General features: G+C 37.3%; 1 protein-coding gene across 7 annotated transcripts in view; it reads right to left on the reverse strand.

The window, feature by feature from the left end:
• LOC150089351 (uncharacterized) overlaps window positions 1-19,324 on the reverse strand; it is a 326,575-nt gene that overhangs the window by 18,778 nt on the left and 288,473 nt on the right. For 5 of the 7 annotated variants that reach the window (XM_090368533.1, XM_090368532.1, XM_090368531.1 and 2 more), the window contains one exon: window positions 6,234-6,328. The exons of 1 other annotated variant lie outside the window; for it this stretch is intronic. In XM_090368533.1, the coding sequence (XP_090224659.1) occupies window positions 6,234-6,328 (95 nt within the window). Of the gene's footprint in view, window positions 1-6,233; window positions 6,329-7,618; window positions 7,674-19,324 lie in introns of those variants that run through there. One more of the 7 variants, XM_090368534.1, reaches the window with a different exon arrangement.

Consider the following 19,324-nt stretch of genomic DNA (forward strand, 5'->3'; position numbering starts at 1 on the left):
TGTTTTTATTCCTAACCTAGTTTATTAAATGGAATTAACTACAACCTGTTTGTTTAATCTGTTTTTCCCACTGGTGCAACATTATTATTTAAAAAAAAAAAAAAAAAAAAAAAGTGTATCACATATTGTAAAAATAAAATAAAGGCTAAGCTTAAATAACTACAAGTAATCTCTTAACTATTCTTTAGGTTCACAGCAGAAAAATCTTTGCTTCCACAATGAGTTTCACTGGTATTGCACTACTTTCAAATAAATAACCCCAAATAATCTTCCATTTAGTAAATAACAGGTAGATGAAATGCAAGTAAAACTTGAATTACAGAAAAACACAATTCCCAAGCTTCATAGCATAAATCTTTATGCTTGCAGGTGAAAACATTTTGTCTTCAGGAGTTGTGTTGGTATTGCACTACTTTCACCTCTGCGTATGAGAAAAAGCTACTTTCAAATAATAGAACACAGACACTGCAACAGACAGGTTCTAATGCATAGTAACCCTGGGGAAACTGTACACACATAATTTTAGAACCTATACCATGTAAAATGTATCTATATTTATGAAGGTAGAGAAAATTAGACTTTTTTTCTTCAACTAACAGTTAATGCAATTAATTATTTTAAGAGGAACCTCACAAGCACAGTACCTACACAGTAGGATTAAGGAGTTTTCACTGAACTATAGTGCTTATAGAAGTATTTAAATGGTTGGAGATAAAAAGTACATGAAAATAGCAACAGGTGCTAACTTCAAAGATGCAGTTTATAGTTGGTTTGTATAACAGTGCTCAACTGGCATAAGTACAGTGCTGAAGTCAGTTCAGCTATTAAAAAGCCAGCTGCATGCCTTGGGAATACTGTTCCAGACTGTGAATGCAGTTTTTCGAGGCACTCTATATGGTCACAGTAAGTTATCTTCTACTTACGATGTGCTATGTACGACCAATAAAGTCAAGGTAAATAAAAAGCTTGTTTGTTTGTGTTATTTATTTTTTTATTGTTTAACACTTTCACTGCATCTATCACATGTGGCCAGTCATCAACGAGTGCTGTAAAAGTAAAAGCATATAAAATCAAAGACTGCTCGATTCTTAGGCAGCACTGATTGAACTCTGAGCTATTACAGCAATGCTTGATTTTTGTTTATAGTTGGTATGCAGTTTTATTTGTTTAGTTTTTTTTTTTAGGTTAGTTTATGTATATGGAATAAACTTTTGAGGTTTGATACGGCACTGTTTGCTTTTAATTTACAGCTCAGCCTGAAAGTAAGTGTTCGCTTTTAGCAATGAATTCCAGACTTTAACTCTACAACCACTACTTACAAATTTTTGGAATGCTGTTTCTCTACACTACAAAAATTACGACTCATTGCATGCACACTCAAATATAGGCCAAAGTGAACACGTTAACTTATTTTATTGTTTGTCATATATAATGCAAAGTAACTATTTAAATTGTCAATTATGTGAGATACCAATGGTCTCGAAAAAATAAAAAATTCAGATTTAACAGATATTTAGCAATAACAAACACCCTCAATTCTATCAGTCCATAAAACCAAGGGCTTACTGTACTGGTACTTTATTTACAGTACAGGAACTCCCAGACTTAAGTGATGCTCGACTTATGGAAACCTTTATGTAAGTTTTTGCCTCCTGGTGCAAACTTAAAAAAATCATGGAAACGTATTTTGCATCCCGTAGGAATAAATGGAGATATTGTGAAAATATCGTAATGTGAACCCAATAACACTTTTTTTTTTTTTTCCTTTTTTTTTTTTTCTTTTGTAATTCATTCCAAGTCCTTGGAAATTGAAAATTTCGCTATATAACTAAGCTATTTATCTCTCTAAAAGGTCATATTTATAATGGAAATTGCACTACCCTTTCATCATTATCATATGTTCCCGTTATAAGAATCAATTTTGATGCCTTTGTGATTTTCTAAAGCATGTTTCTGGATGTCATGACGAAAAAACAATAAAAACAATTTGCACTTTCCGGTTTATTGGGCTTTTCTGCTAGCGCAATCTACTATAAATTGGTAGTAAACTCGAACTTATTGCATTTGCAATAATACTGATAACTGGAATTGTGTGGGGTTTTTTGGTGAAATGTGTTCCCCTTCACTGAAATCTTTAATCATGTAAAAAACAAATTTTCAGAAACTTCTCTTCATTCCTATTTACATATTACAATAATGAAGGGAAAGCAACCAACGAAAAGTGCAAGTGTTGGTAGTGCCAGGAAACGAAACAAAATTGATTTAGAAATGAAGATGAAAATAATTAAATATGAAGCAGAACAAAGTTTGTCATCTATTTCAAGGGAATTAGGTCTCGCTGCCTCAACAGTGAATAATATTTTAAAGGACAGTGTGTGTATAAAAGACCATGTCAAAGGATCAACGCAATTAAGATCAACAGTGATCACAAAACAGCATTCAGGTTTGTTTTTTTGTTTTTTGTTGTTTGGTTTTTAGGAGCATTAGCAACTAAGGCCATATTGCTCCAGGGATATGCGGTGGTCATTCCCTGACCTTTCCGCATCCTCGTATTTGGTGGTCACGGGCTCGAACCCCGGTCTAATAAAGAAGCATGTGCTACGTACTGCCGCGCCTGCCCACCTGGCTACGGAGGCGCCTAGAATTCAGGTGCTATATCAAAGATGTAAATGCTATTAATAATATGGATGGAAAAATCAGATTCAGAAGTGAGTGCCCTTGAGTCTAATGACCATTCAAGCAAAAGCAACAAGTATTTATAAAGATATTAAGGATAAGTACGGCGAACTCCAACAAAGTTGTGGAAAGCAACGGGTGGTTTAATAGGTTCAAGCATCGTGCTGGTTTCCACAACGTTAAAGTATGCGGTGAAGTCGCCAGTGCCTATTCTGCAGCTACAGAGAAATTTTGTGATGTGTTGGAAAAAATTATTGATGAAGGCAGCTATTCAACGCAGCAAATTTTTTACGTTGATGAGACTGCTCTGTATTGGAAAAAAAATGGTGGACTGAACATACAATGCCATGTTTCAAAGCATCAAAAGATAGGGCCATGCTCTTGCTTGGGGCTAATGCAGTGGGAGATTACAAATTAAAACCACTGCTTGTGTACCATTCTGGGTATCCACGTGCATTTAAGGCCATCAATAAAGCCACCCTACCCATGCATTTCCGACCAAACCAGAGAGCATTGATAACAATATCTCTCTTTGAAGATTGGTTTAAATGGTGCTTCATTCATGAGGTTGAAAAATATTGTAAAACAACGATGTTCCTTTCACGATTTTGCTCCTATTAGATAATGCTCCCGGACATCCTATGCATCTAGATGATCTCAATTCGAATGTGAGAATCATATTTCTACTGCCAAAAAAGGATAGATGTGCGGAAGCTTATCTTTAGCCAGTGGGTGGTTGATTGCTGGAACAAACTTCCATCTTCATTCATCCAATCTATGAATCAGGGCGTTATTTCAAATTTAAAAGCATACTATTTATGCACAGCATTTGCTCAGGCATTGTCTGCAGTAGATGGGAAGAAAAATTTTACATTAGCATTAGCATTAGTAGAGGCATTTGATGCAAGAAAGCAAGCTTATGCAGCATCAGCCAAAAAAAAAAAAAAAAAAAAAAGTAACATAAATAAATAAAAATAACCACTTCCATTAAGAGACTTTTGGAAATCTTACAATATTTACCACGCCATCTTAAACATTAATAGGGCCTGGACAGAAATTGCTAAAAGTTGTTTAAATGGCACAAGGAAGAAAATATGCCCAAGACACGTAAAAGGCTTTGAAGGGTTTTAAAAAGACGAATCAAAAGAAGAGGTTACAGATAAGATTGTAAAGATTGCAGAGCTACTTCAGTTGGAGGTTGTTGCCAAACATGCGGAGGAGTTAATAGAGGAGGAAGAGTAGGAATTATCTAAAAAAGAACTTATTGACTTGCAGGAAGTGATAGTGAAAGAAGAAAATGCTGACAAAGCTCAAGATGAACCAAATGAGGAGCCGAGACACTTCATCACGAGAGAGAGAGAGAGATGGCAATGGCATTTTGTGAAATTGCATCGGCAATGGTAAGGTTTGAGAAGATGGATCCTGACAGCGAATAATTCTTAAAAGTTAACAGAAGGGTGAATGATATGGTTGCTTGCTACAAAGGAATCTACGATGAAAAGAAAAAAGCCACTGTCCAGTCATCCATTAATATGTTCTTGTGTAAGGTTGAGCGGCCAACACCTTCTAAATTTCCACAGCCCTCAACCTCCGCAGTGGCGTACTTATCAGCCGAAGACATTGATTATGGCAATGATGCTCAAGAGGTAAAACTTACTGATGTTATGCCTGTCTCCTCTCTTTTTTTGTAATTTTATAATTTTGAAATTTTTTTAAATTGCACGCTTCTGTAATTTTTCCTGTGCATGAGATAAAAAATTGAATAAATACAATAAATAATTCTATTCACATGTTCATTGAACGTTTCTTTTTTGATTCAATCAATTCAGTGAGCACAGTTGCGAGTGCTGTACAAGCATGGGAAAAATTCTGACACGTAGCATTCCGTGGAATGTAATCCTTACATAAGTTGGGGAGTTCCTATACTTTATTTAGCTACAATCAAAAACTCAATGCTAGGATTCAATTTTTTGTAAACAGCATGAAAAATTCTTTTTGAACATGAAATCACATTTAGAATGGCAAAAACTGCTGAAGATATAATGCAAAGTGTGTTAAAATATACACAAACTGCTCATTAATTCAATGAGCAGTTTGTGTATATTTTAATAGGTTGCTACTAATTGACCACACTTAGTGTTCTCTGTAATTATACTATGCTACTGTAAAATTCACTTCTGCAGTAGTACAATTCCTAATGGTTAAAACTGTTGATGAGAGGAACTTGTCTTATAGTATAATCCAGAATGTAACCCAGCCATGTTGCATTATTTTCTATAGAAAATGATTTCCAAGATGATGGTTTTCACCTAAATGATGATTTCCATGAACACTTTAATCATGTAACTCAAGCAGGTACCTGTTAGGATTAAAGCAAATCTTCTCTCTCCCCCCCCCCCATAATGGCATGGGAAAGTGTACTTCCTTTTTCTAAAGTTCAACTTTATATTGCAATTATTGATCAGATTTTACACAGCTCTGTATTCCTGAATTTTGAAAGTGATTTCAGGAGGTACAACCCACTGTTCAACTCTGCTAGCACTAAACTTACACATATAGATGCTATTCAATTTTTTGTTAAGAGAAGTTTCCAATTCTTTCCAAAATTTACAAAGCTTTAGTTCTTTTCTTTCTGAAAAGAAAAGAAGCACTGATTGTTGGTACATTTTGTTCAAATTAAGTTTTGTTACTTTGTGACATCAAACAGAGATCACAAAGGGAAATTCATTTGTGTTCACCATTAAATGTAAACAATTCATTGAAACAAATTTAGAATATTAGCCAGCAGCAAAACTAAATTGTGCTTCCCCACAAGACTGCCAAGCCAAACAGTCCAAACCGACTATGCCAAACCAAGCATTTCCCTCCCTCACAGTTGCATACTGGTGCTATGGTAGTTTCACCCTGATATCACCCTTTGAAAAAAAAGGAGTATCATGGAACCCGAAACATACAGGACCAAGATGCGAAATTGTTCTCTTTAAGTATGAAGCACTGTTGTGATATTTTTATCTTAAAAGTACAGTTTCATTTAAAAAAAAAAAAATTACAGTAACAATAACATTTGACATTTCCACTGGGCAGAATAGCAAAATTAAAATATAAAAAGAAAACATGCAAAAGGACACATAAAAACACAAACATGAATACAATTTTTTAACATGAATGCTTGTGTATCTGTGTGAAAAAAAAATTTGTGGAAAAGTGAGTAAATTTTATTTTTGGTTATAACATGGATGTTAATGATGTCTCCTGACATTATGTCAAGGTTGCACTATATTTCCTTATGTCCACTATGTTAAAACAGGTTTTACTTCAAAGTCAGGTCACACAAGTAAATTATAATAAATTTGAATACAAAATAAAATGCTACCATACATGTATTCATTTTAATATTGAAATTCCTCCTTTCCCTTATGTTAATGTGTACAATAAGATGAAAAAATTCTGTTTAAAGTAGCACATCAAAAAGGATGCTGTTACAATACTGCAACAAACAGGAAGATGTGTATGCACAGTGAAAATTTAAATGAATACTGTGAAAAGGGCACATTTACCTTTAATAGGACATAATGTAAGGTAGTCCATCACAGGTCCAAGAATGGCATCTCTGTGAAGTGCCACATCTAAGTTATGAACTTCAGATATTTCTCTACAAGCAAAATACTTATAAAATTAGCAAACTTAATATTTATTATTCAGAATTTAAATGGAAAAAAAGAGAAACTAATCTAATTTCAGTAATCTACAACACTGATTAATCATGAAATATAACAGGAATGGAGTGTTATGAAACAGGATTACTAAAATTCTGTTTTAACCATATTTATCAAAGAATGATAAATATAAGGTGCATATCAAAATATGAAACACTTATTTCATCATTCAAAAAAGATCATCTAGCTCATTCTTATTTCATTATGTTGTATTCTCATATTATGAAATGTTGAGTTAAAGTTTTGTTTATTTATAACAGTGGTAATGCCAATATCTAGACTTGGCTGTCAAGAGTTCAAAGTTTCATCAGAAAGCGGTATTGTCCCCCCCCCACTAGCTGGCTGAAAATTCATTTTACACTTAGCTTAGCTATGAAAAATTATAAAAATGCCAAACATAACTTCAGATAATTTACTGTACAACTGAATCTCCTAAATCCAGAAACCTCAGGAAACTTGGCAAATTTCAGATGGTCATATTATAGTCAAAGAGAGTGCACACAAAATGTCAATACATTTAAATATTTCCGAAGAAACTTATTTCTTCTTTAATTGTTATAAATTTTATGTAGTTTCATAGCCAAATTCTTGGAAAACATTCTTATTTCACCACATGTTCAATAGGTCCACCATTTTCCTGTCATGTCAATAGTGTTAGCAATAAAATGAGTGAAAACAATCTTATAATTCAGGACAACTAATGTTGACATAATATGCCATCAAATTTGGGATGATGAGTTTTGCTATGATATGTATAATATCTAGGAAGGATAGACAAGACAAAACAAGACAAGACAAGAAAGAAGTGGAGAGGTCATGCTTCTTATCAAAAGCAGCCAGAGCACAACTAAAGCTTTCCCAGACTCAGAACATTTGCATGCTAGCATAGAATTTACATGGTGTGAAGTAGCTAAATACAAAGGAGGCTGTATGCTACTGACCAGAAGATAGTGAAGAGTACAATAAAAGCCTCTGCATGCAGATGGCATGGGTGAGTAAGTGAGAATGTTTCATTGTGGTGATTTCAATTTGCCCCTTATTGAATTAGGCGGGGTTTAAAAATAAATTAGCGATTATTATTTGCATTGGCATGTTAGAGAAAATATGAAGGGTAAGAATATACAAACTAACAGCATGAAGTGATCATGCATTTCTTAGACTTGACTGTAGAAACTTCTTTTAGTCAGCATGTTGTTAATTACTGGAGTAAGTTACATCTGGGGGGGGGGGGTAGCAGGGCCTGACAGCCTGGGGAACTTCAAAGGTTAGCTGAATTGTTACCTACGTGAATGGAGAAACAGATATGTTAATATTTTATTTTTTTATAGATTTTTATTATTTTATTTTTTTGATAGCAAAAGCCAGTGGCCTCCTTAAAGATAAAAAAGTTAAAAGTGCAGCCATTATCAATCCACTGCAGGATGGAAGCCTCCTCACCAATTCATATTGAGGTAAATGGACCATCTGCCATGTTGGTCCAGTGCAGGTTGGCAGATCGACCATATTTAGCAGTCAGGGGCTTGAACCCTGGTCTATTCAAAGAGAGTTTACACTGTGGTTAATACAAATTTTGATCAAGTTCCTTAATGTAGTATTAGCAGAGGCGTATGGTGCAAGAAAGCAAGCTTATGCAGCATCAGCCCAAAAAAAAAAAAAAAATTTCATACATTCATTCCCTCTAAAAGTTTGTCAAGTTCCTCCTTGAATTCATTTAAGCTATCAACTTTCACAATGACAGATGGAAGCCTGTTCCAGCAATCAACTGCCCTCTGACTAAAGGAAAATTTCCCCACATCTATTCTACAACTGCCTTTCCTCAATTTGAATTTATGCCCCCTCAGGTTTGTAATCTGAGCAAGAGGAAGAATCCCATCAGAATTTAGCCTGATCAAGCCATTCAAAGCCTTATTTACCTCAATCAGATCGCCTCGCAGGTGCCTAGTCTCCAGACACTGCAATTTGCAGAACTTAAGCCTTTCTTGGTAAGATGATCCCTTCATTCCCCTCACCAACCTTGTTGCCCTTCTTTGTACTCACTCAAGCAACTCTACATCCTTCCTAAAATAAGGCTTCCACTCCACACCTGAACACAGTACTCAAGGCATGACCTGACAATTGCCTTATACAAAGGGATAACACCTCCTTTCCCTACTAGCAAAATTCCTGTATATCATTGACAATACCCCATAACCTGCTCTGGCAGCCTCTATCTGCACAGCTCAGAAAACGTCATATCTGACTGCACAATTACTCCCAGGTCTTTTTCATTCTCTACCACCCTAAGAGACGAGATGTGAAGACATACACTTCTGGAGCTCCTACAAACGGATAAGTTTTCTAAGTTTTCTTAGAAAACTTAGAAATTAATTAATCAAAAATTAATTAATTTCTAAGTTAATTAAAGTTAATTCAAAAATGTTAATTAATCAAAAATTAATCAATTTTTGATTAATTAACATATTAATTTGTGTTTTACAAATAGATTAAATACACTTATTAGCATTCATTAGCTTATTTTTAAAATTTAGCTAGTGATTTTATAAGTTACAACTCGCTACTCTTACTGCTATCATATTGGTGTTTCGGAGGGGAATATTGTAGCACATAATAATAGGGTTTTAATTGTAATAAATAAGTATTTTGATGGTTTAATCACTTTTTGATATATACCTTTTGTATTTAGCTAAGGATATAACTAATTTAACATTGTGATCTTTACAGTGTAGTGTAACCTGATAGGATATATCTCAAACTTGATAGCTAATGTATAACATAAAACTATATAGCGGAATACATATCACTGCATTAGTTTAGTATAGTATTGTATAGTCAGTCAAGTATAGTATAGCATAGTCGATTAATTACATTTATTAACCTTATTAATTTCCATTGTTAATTAATTACATCGTAAACGGAAATCATGACCCAGACTAGAGCAGCAAAGCAACGTGCTGTTGTTGTTGTTGTTTGGGTTTTAGGAGCATTAGCAACTAAGGCTATATTGCTCCGGGGATATGCAGTGGTCGATCTCTGACCTTTCCGCATCCTCCGTATTTGGTGGTCACAGGCTCGAACCCTGGTCTAATCAAGAAGCATGTGCTACGCACTGTTGCTCCTGCCCGCCTGGCTACAGAGGCACCTAAAGCAACGTGCACAAAGTAGCGGGAGTGCTCTGGCTCGGAGAAGAACTGGGGGCGATTCTCCAATGCATCACAGCCTAAAAAAGTGTGCAGCTTGTGAAATGTTTGTGGATCTTTCTGGAACAGGACATGGTCTACCCAATGAGAATGTCTTTGTGCGTGCACTAGGTGCAGAGAGTGTGAAGAAATCAGCATTCTGATAGGTGTCTGAGAGTTTGAAGAGTAGGATAGATGCCCTCAAAGGAATTAAAATGGAGGAACCATCAAGGTCTCAGCTGCCCAAATCAACACCAGAGCTCACTCTTGTGCATCAGACAAAACAGCAGCAATTTTCAGGGCAGAAAGTGCTGGGCTCACAGGACCTAGTTATTGTTAGTGACTCTTACTGTCAGGGAGAAGGGAAATATATTATGTAAAAAGGATAGGTGGATTGGACCAGGGCACATCTGCCACGGAAAAAGTTGATGATGTAAAAAATTTGCGGGTTAGGGTTACTGAAAGTGTCTGCAATTCTGCCCAGACTCAATGGGGGGGTACATGATGAGAGCCTTGTCAATCAATTCAGCACTGGAGAGATTGTGCAAGGCTTGTGGGGTAAAATTTTTCTCAAAATGGTCTGTGCTTGTTAAGAGGAGAGATTGTTTCTACAGGGATTGGATACACTTAAATAGAAAGGGGTGCAATTCTGCAATTCTGCCCAGACACGATAGGAGGGAGTATATGATGAGAGCCTTGTCGATCAATTCGGCCCTGGAAAGATTGTGCAAGGCTCAAGGGGTAGAATTTTTTTCAGCCTGGACTGTACTTGTCAACAGGAGAGATTGCTTCTACAGGGATGGGATACACTTAAATAGAAAGGGTGCAAGAATATTTGCTGATGCTATCGAGGCAGTGTTAGGTGGGTCGGAAAACTGCTAGCTTGGGGGGAGACAAAGACCAATAGATTGACAGTAGCCACTGGCAGAGGTGAAAGAGATTCTTGCACTGCTTCTATTAGAATGAGCAGAAGCCTGAAAAACAAGATGCATGGTATTTCAGAGACTGCTGGGAGCCATTGTGGTACAAGTAAACACATGGGTTGTGTTAGGGTAGCTAAGAATAGAAACAGGTGCAGGTATACTTGCGTGTACACCAATGCTAGGAGTTTAGTAAATAAATTTGATGAATTTGAGGTATTGCTCAAAACATCGAAGGCAGATATTGTTGGGATATCAGAGACGGGGTGTCACACAAATATAAGGGATGCGGAACTGCAATTTGGGGAGTACAACGTCTACAGAAAGGATAGACAGGATAGGAAGGGGGGGGAGGTGTTATGCTATTAGTTAAGAAACACATAAAAACCAAGGAAGTGAAGCCAGTCGACATCGCTGGACAGTGCAGTGTGGAGTCAGTTTGGTGTGACATAAACATTGGGAGATCAAAATTGAGAGTAGGAGTGTGCTATAGGCCTAATGACTCTGATGAGTATAATAAGGAACTGTACAGGGAAATAGAGTGGGCCAGTAAATCAGAGTGTCTTATAATGGGAGATTTTAATTTCCCAGATATTGACTGGAATTTGGAGGCTGGATACTCACACACTAGCAGGGCTTTTGTGGATTTATTGGATGATTGTTTTCTACATCAGCATGTTCGGGAGGCAACTAGAGGGAGTAATACTCTTGATTTGATTATCAGCAGTGATTCTTCATGCATTAAGAATCTGCAGATAAATGAACCACTAGGTGGCAGTGATCACAGTGTGCTGAAGTGGGATTTACTCAAAGAGGTAACTACCATTAGGGGTAAAGGGAAGGGTTATTGCTTCCGTAAAGGCGACTACGATGGACTGAGACAGTATTTAAATTCTATACAGTGGGACCAACTGATGATGTTACCAACAGCAAATTCAAAATGGGAAGCATTCAAAGAACTTATCTTGGAAGCTACTAGGCTTTACATACCAACTAAGAAATATTGTTCAAGGTTTAGGCCAAAATGGATGTCAGATGAACTAATGAGGCATATGGCAGAGAAGAAAAATGCATGGGATACTTACAAATTAACACATGACACAGAAGCCTATGATAGATACAAGTTGATATGCAACCAAGTTACAAAGGAGGTTAGGCAGGCGAAGGCAGATTACGAGAAATCCTTGGCAAGGGATGCAAAGAAAAACAGCAAAGAGTTCTTTACTTATGTAAACTCTAGAAGGAAAGGGATGAATCAGATTGGTCCACTTGATATTGATGGGTCAAGTGTTGATGATCCTGCTCAGGTGGCTAACAAACTAAATGAATATTTTGCATCGACATTCACACATGAGGAGTTATTCAGCGAGGGGAATGCCAGAGGTGTATTCAACTCTAGCAGTAAGTTACAGAATCTTGAAATAACTGGGAGTAAAGTGGAGGAGAAACTGCTGAAGATAAACACAAGAAAGGCACCCGGGGTGGATGGGATCTATCCAGTTATATTAAAGGAGGCAGCAAAGGAAGTAAGCAAACCCTTAGCCATAATTATGAGAGCTTCCTTGGACTCAGGGGAGGTACCATAGACTGGAAATGTGCAAATGTGACCCCAATTCACAAAGGAGGATCAAAGGCTGACACAAGTAATTATAGACCTGTGAGCTTGACTTCTGTTCCAGGAAAATTAATGGAGGCACTGGTTAAAGACGCACTGCAGGATCATTTAGACAAGACTTCAGTTATAGCTCAGACACAGCATGGTTTTGTTAAGGGGAAGTCTTGCCTGACCAACTTGATTGGATACTATGATGCAGTCACAAAAGAACTGGATGCAGGGAATAACTTTGATATTATATACTTGGATCTTAGAAAGGCTTTTGATACTGTTGCACATGCAAGACTGCTACACAAATTGGAGCAGTGTGACATTGGAGGCAAATTGCTGCTATGGATAAAGGGGTGGTTGAGGGGGAGAAGACAGAGAGTGGTAATCAATGGACACTGCTCATCGTGGACTGATGTTATTAGTGGAGTCCCTCAGGGCTCAGTGTTGGGTCCATTATTGTTTTCTGTATTTATAAATGATATTGATGATGGTATATCGGGATTAATGTCCAAGTTTGCAGACGATACAAAGGTTGGCAGGGTTGTCAAGGACACTACTGACACTATGCTTCTGCAACAGGATCTGGAAAGGTTGAGCAGATGGGCTGAGAGGTGGCAAATGAAGTTTAACATTGACAAATGTAAAGTACTACACATGGGAAACAGCAACCCCAGAGCAACATATCAACTCTATGGTACAACACTGACAGTGGTAGAGAATGAAAGGGACTTGGGGGTGGTTGTGCAGGCAGATATGAAGTTCTCTGAGCAGTGCAGATGGGCTGCAAGAGCAGCTCATGGAGTATTGTCAATGATATACAGGAATTTTTCCAGCAGGGATAAGGAGGTGATTATTCCATTGTATAAGGCGATGGTCAGGCCACACCTAGAGTACTGTATACAGGTCTGGAGGCCTCATTTCAAGAAGGATGTAGAGCTGCTGGAACGAGTACAGAGAAGGGCAACAAGATTAGTGAATGGAACAAAGGGGTGCTCTTACGAAGAAAGGCTTAAGTTTTGCAAATTAGCTTAAGTTTTGCAAAGTTTTGCAGTGTCTGGAGACTAGGCACCAGCGAGGTGATCTGATAGAGGTGTATAAAGCCTTGAATGGTTTAAGCATGCTCAATGCTGATGGGATTCTTCCTCTAGCTCAGAATAATCACCTGAGAGGGCATAAATTCAAATTGAGGAAAGACAGATGTAGGATAGACGTGCGGAAATTTGCCTTTAGCCAGCGGGTGGTTGGTTGGTGGAACAGACTTCCATCCCTTGTGGTGGAGGTTGATAGTCTAAATAAGTTTAAGGCTCAGCTGGACAGGTATTTTGAACGAACAGAGGGGGTGAAGTGGAAGTGGTTTTTTTTTTTTTTTTTTTTTTTTGGCTGATGCTGCATAAGCTTGCTTTCTTGCATCAAATGCCTCTACTAATGCTAATGCTAAGAATATTTGCTGATGCTATGGAGGCCGTGTTAGGTGGGGCAGAAAACTGCTAGCTTGTGGGATTCACAGACTAATAGATTAACAGTAGCCACAAGCAGAGGTGAAAATGATTCTTGCACTGCTTCTATTGGAATGAGCAGCAACCTTGTGGGAGCAACAACCTGGAAAGCGAGGTGCTGGGGATCATCATGGAACAAGTAAATAAATGGGTTCTGTTGGGGTAACTAAGAGTAAGAATGGGTTTATGTATACTTGCATGTACACCAATGCTAGGAGTTTCATAAATAAATTTGATGAATTTGAAGTGCTGATCAATACATCAAAGGCAGATATTGTTGGGATATCAAAGACATGGTGTCACACAGATATTATCATTAGTAGGGACATACAATGCAAGAAAGCAAGCTTATGCAGCATCAGCCAAAAAAAAAAAAACTCCCATTTCACCCCTTCGTTCATTCCAAATACCTGTCCGGCTCAGCCTTAAATTTATTTAGGCTATCAACTTCCACAACAAAAGATGGAAGTCTGTACCACCAATCAACTACGCGCTGACTAAAGGCAAACTTCCGCACATCTATCCTACAACTGTCTTTCCTCAATTTGAATTTATGCCCTCTCAGGTGATTATTCTGAGCAAGACAAACAATCCCATCACCACTGAGCATGCTCAAACCATTCAAGGCTTCATACCTCTCAGTCAGATCACCTCGCAGGTGCCTAGTCTCCAGACACTGTAATCTGCAAAATTTAAGCCTTTCTTCATAAGAGCAACCCTTCGTTCCATTCACTAATCTTGTTGCCCTTCTGTCTACTCATTCCAACAGCTCTACATCCTTCTTAAAATGAGGCATCCAGACATGTATGCAGTACTCAAGGTGTGGCCTGACCATTGCCCTATACAAGGAGATAATCACCTTATCCCTACTAGAAAAATTCCTGTATATCATTGACAAGACACCATAAGCTACTCTTGCAGACCGTCTGCACTGTCAGAAAACTTCATATCTGCCTGCACAATTGCCCCAGGTCCTTTTCATTCTCTACCACTGTCAGTGTAGTACCACAGAATTGATACGTTACTCTGGGGTTACTGCATACCATTGTAGTACCTTACATTTGTCAATGTTAAACTTCATTTGCCACCTCTCAGCCCATCTACTCAACTTTCCTAGATACTGTTGCAGCAGTGTACTGTCATTAGTGCCTTTAACAACCCTGCCAACCTTCATATTGTTGCAAACTTGGACATTAAGCCTCATCAATAACATATATAAATACAAAAAACAATGGACCCAACACTGAACCCTGAGGGACTCCACTAATAACATTAGTCCATGAAGAGCTGTGTCCATTGATTACCACTCTGTCTTCTCCTACACAACCTTTATCCATAGCAGCAATTTGCCTCCAATGCCACACTGCTCCAATTTGTGCAGCAGTCTTTCCATGTGCAACAGTATGAAAAGCCTTTCTTAGATCCAAATACAGTAAACCCCCGCTATTCGCGGGGGATTACGATCCTGAGAAATGCCGCGAATACTGAGTTATGGCTTCCATAGTAATAAAGGGGTTCCATTCCAAAGTATGAAATATATAAGAAAAACTAGTCTAAAATTTTGTCTATGTATGTATTATATGTACCTTCATAATATGACTATGCACATAGTGAAATGCAAGTACTGTATATGGCATCCAAATGAAAATAAGAAACAATTTAATATTAAATGTAATATTTATTAGAAATTTTGAACAAATATTTCAAACCAGCGCCTTTGCTAGAAAAAAAAAAAAAAAACTTATCCCGCCAGTGCTATCACCAGTTTCGCTAAAGTGTTGATAAAGGAGTTTTGCCTTTTCACGAATGATGAGTGAACTTAATGGAATTTTATTTTGAGTTTGGTCTTCTATTCACAGATTTAAAGCCTTTTCCATTTTTTCTAATTTAATATCATGAGTTACAGAGCAAATTTTTGAAGCAACTAGCGCGTTTTCACGGACACTACAGCGGATTTTTTGATTGATCATACCGTTGACTCACTGATTTTATAATGTTTTGCCACTGAGGAGACACTTTCACCTTTAGAAATTTTGTCTATTAATTCAATTTTATTTGCTAATGTCATCACCTTCTTTGATATTTTCACATTTCTCTTGTTATTCGTAGCTACATTTTTGTACGGGTTAGAAAGAACTTATCCACAATAAAGTCACTTTTGTCCGTTAACACACTCGAAAAAGTCTGTTTTACACTGCAAAACGGTAGATTTATCACTTTTATAAGCATATTAATTTATAAATTGATATATTTATTCAATTTATAAGCATATAAATTAAAAGCAAACAACAAAAACTTCCATTGCAAGCGCATAACACATACTGAACAAGGATTGGTGAAAAACATCCACGCTGGCGATTTTGTCACCCCCCCCCCCACTGAGCGCTGTTTTGTTGTTGTTGTTATTTGGTTTTTAGGAGCATTAGCAACTAAGGCCATATTGCTCCGGGGATATGCGGTGGTCATTCCTGACCTTTCCGCATCCTCCGTATTTGGTGGTCACGGGCTCGAACCCCGGTCTGATCAAGAAGCGTGTGATATGCACTGCTGCTCCTGCCCACCTGGCTACGGAGGCGCCCGAGCGCTGTTTTGATCGGGAAAGATAATTTTAGCCACGGCCATGTTTTTTTATGGCGGATAATATTCACGGCGCTTTAAAATTCACATTTTTTTAGGTTTCGTTTTATATTAAATCAGCAATCACAAATACGCGAAACCGCGAATACAGATACCGCGAATAGCGAGGGTTTACTGTATATGATATCAAAGTTATTCCCTGCATCCAGTTCCTTCGTGACCACATCATAGTATCCAGTCAAATTGGTCAGACAAGACTTCCGCTTAACAAAACCATGCTATATCGGAGCTATACGTGAAGTCTTGTTTAGATGATCCTGCAGTGCTTCTTTAACCGGTGCCTCCATTAATTTCCCTGGAACAGAAGTTAAACTAACAGATCTATAATTACTTGTGTCCCCCTTTGATCCTTCTTTGTGAATTGGGGTCACATTTGCACATCTCCAGTCCATGGGTAGCTCCCCTGAGTCCAAGGAAGCTCTCATAATTATGGCTAAGGGTTTGCTTACTTCCTCTGCTGCCTCCTTTAATATAACTGGATAGATCCCATCCACTCCGGGTGCCTTTTTTATGTTTATCTTCAACAGTTTCTCCTCCTCTTTCCTCTCAGTTATTACAAAATCATCTAGCTCACTGCCAGAGTTTAATTCATCTCTGGAATTCCGATCCCTGAATAACTCCTCATGTGTGAATGTAGATACAAAATACTCATTTAGTTTGTTAGTCACCTGAGCAGGATCATCAATATCCAGTGAACCAAGCTGATTCATCACTTTCCTTCTAGAGTTTACATAGGTAAAGAACTCTTTGCTATTTTTCTTTGCATCCTTTGCCAAAGATTTCTAATAATGTGCCTTTGCCTGCCTGATCTCCTTTGTGACTTGGTTACAGACCAGCTTATATCTATCATAGGCTTCTGTGTCACCTGTTATTTTATATGTATCCCATGCATTTTTCTTCTCTCTCACATGTCTAATTAGTTCATCTTACATCCATTTAGGCCTAAACCTTGAACAATATTTCTTAGTTGGTATGTAAAGCTTAGTGGCTTCCAAGATTAATTCTTTGAATGCTTCCCATTTTGAATTTGCTGTTAGTAACATCATCAGTTGGTCCCACAGTATAGAATTTTAATACTGTCTCAGACCTCCATAGTTGACTCTACGAAAGCAAAAACCCTTCCCTTTATCCCTGATGGTAGTTATCTCTTTGAGTAAATCCCACTTGAGCACACTGTGATCACGGCCACATAGTTGTTCCTTTATCTGCAAGATTCTTAATACATGAAGAATCACTACTGATAATCAGATAAAGAGTATTACTCCCTCTATTTGCCTCCCGAACATGCTGATGTAGAAAACAATCATCCAGTAAATCCACAAAAGCCTCGCTAGTGTGTGAGTGACCAACCCACAAATTCCAATCAATATCCGGGAAATTAAAATCCCCCATTATAAGACTCTCTGATTTACTGGCTCACTCTATTTCCTTGTATAGTTTTTTACTATACTCATCAGAGTCATTAGGCCTATAACACACTTCTACTCTCAATTTTGATCTTCAAGTGCTTATGTCACACTAAACTGACTCAACACTGCACTGTCCAGAAATGTCGACTGGCTGTACTTCCTTGGATTTTATGTGTTTCTTAACTAATAGAATAATCCCTCCTCACTTCCTATCCTGTCTATCCTTCCTGTACACATTGTAGACCCCTTTGATGTTTTGAGCAATACCTCAAATTCATCAAATTTATTTACCAAACTCCTAGCATTGGTGTACACGCAAGTATACATGCACCTGTTCCTATTCTTGGCTACCCTAACACAACCTATGTGTTTACTTGTACCGCAATGACTCCCAGCAGACTCTGAAATACTCTGCATCTTGATTTCCAGGCTGCTGCTCATTCCAATAGAAGCAGTTCAAGAATTACTTTCACCCCTGCCAGCAGCCACTGTTAATCTATTAATCTGTGTAAAATCTCATTTGAATTAAAAATCTGAAATTTGTCAATAAACAACAAATTAAATGAAGCAGTAATTAAAACAATGATATATTAATATTTAAAAAGGCATTAATCATAATAGCACAGAGCTAGATCCAGGTATTTCTGCATCCCAGGCAGAAAGATTTTTCAGCACCCTTTTACTAAAGATATATATATACTTCTTGCCTCGTTGTTCCTTAAAGAATGGTGCCCTGGACAAGGGCCCTTCTAGCATGTGCCTTAATCTGGCATTGTAATAGCAGCAACTATGCCTAAGAAGAAAACATTTCAAATATTGAGTATATGTACAATATTATTAATGATGGACTGTATCAACATTTCCAAATATTGAAACAATTCTGAAAATATTTCTTACAATGCCTGTGACAAATGCAAGTGGTGAATGGTCTTTTTCATCGGATCATATTAATGCTATGCATGTTTATTTTAAGAGACATTCAATTTTGGGTCTAGTGACATGGAACTAATGAAACAAATTCAGTCTGAAAAAAATTATTGGCAAGATATTTTAAAAAGAATTATTGCTACTGTCAACTTTTGAATAAACTTGGTTTAGGTTTTAGCAATAGTAGTAACAAATTTTATATGGAACTTAGTGGTAATTACTTAAGTTGCCTAGAATGTTTGAGTAGATTTCATAAATTGTGGACCTGGAAAAATCAATTAGCATTATCATAAAATGTGTGATGAATTTATAGAATTGATGGCAGAAAAAGTGATGGTTTCTGAAATTCAAGAAGCAAAATATTTTTCTATTATTGTTGATTCAACCCATAGACATTAGACATGTTGATCAATCAGTGTTTATTATTCAAGATGTTAAAAGCAGATATTGTTGGGATATTAGAGACGTGGTGCCCAACAGATATAAGCAGTGCAGAATTGGAAGTTGGGGAGTACAATGTATACAGAAAGGATAGACAGGATAGAGGGGAGGGGAGGTTATGCTGTTAGTTAAGAAACACAAAATCTAAGGAAGTGCATCAAGCTGACATTGGTGGACAATGCAACATTGGGTCAGTGTGGTGTGACATAAGCACTGGGAAGGGGAAAATGAGAGTAGGAGTGTGTGTTAAAGGCCTGATGAATCTAATGAGCAATTGTGCAGAAAAACAGAGTGGACCAATAAACCAGAATATCTTATAA

Source organism: Mastigoproctus giganteus, chromosome 2 (genome assembly GCF_048544385.1).
Source record: "Mastigoproctus giganteus isolate SK-2022 chromosome 2, ASM4854438v1, whole genome shotgun sequence".
In the NCBI taxonomy this organism is placed as follows: Eukaryota; Metazoa; Arthropoda; class Arachnida; order Uropygi; family Thelyphonidae; genus Mastigoproctus; species Mastigoproctus giganteus.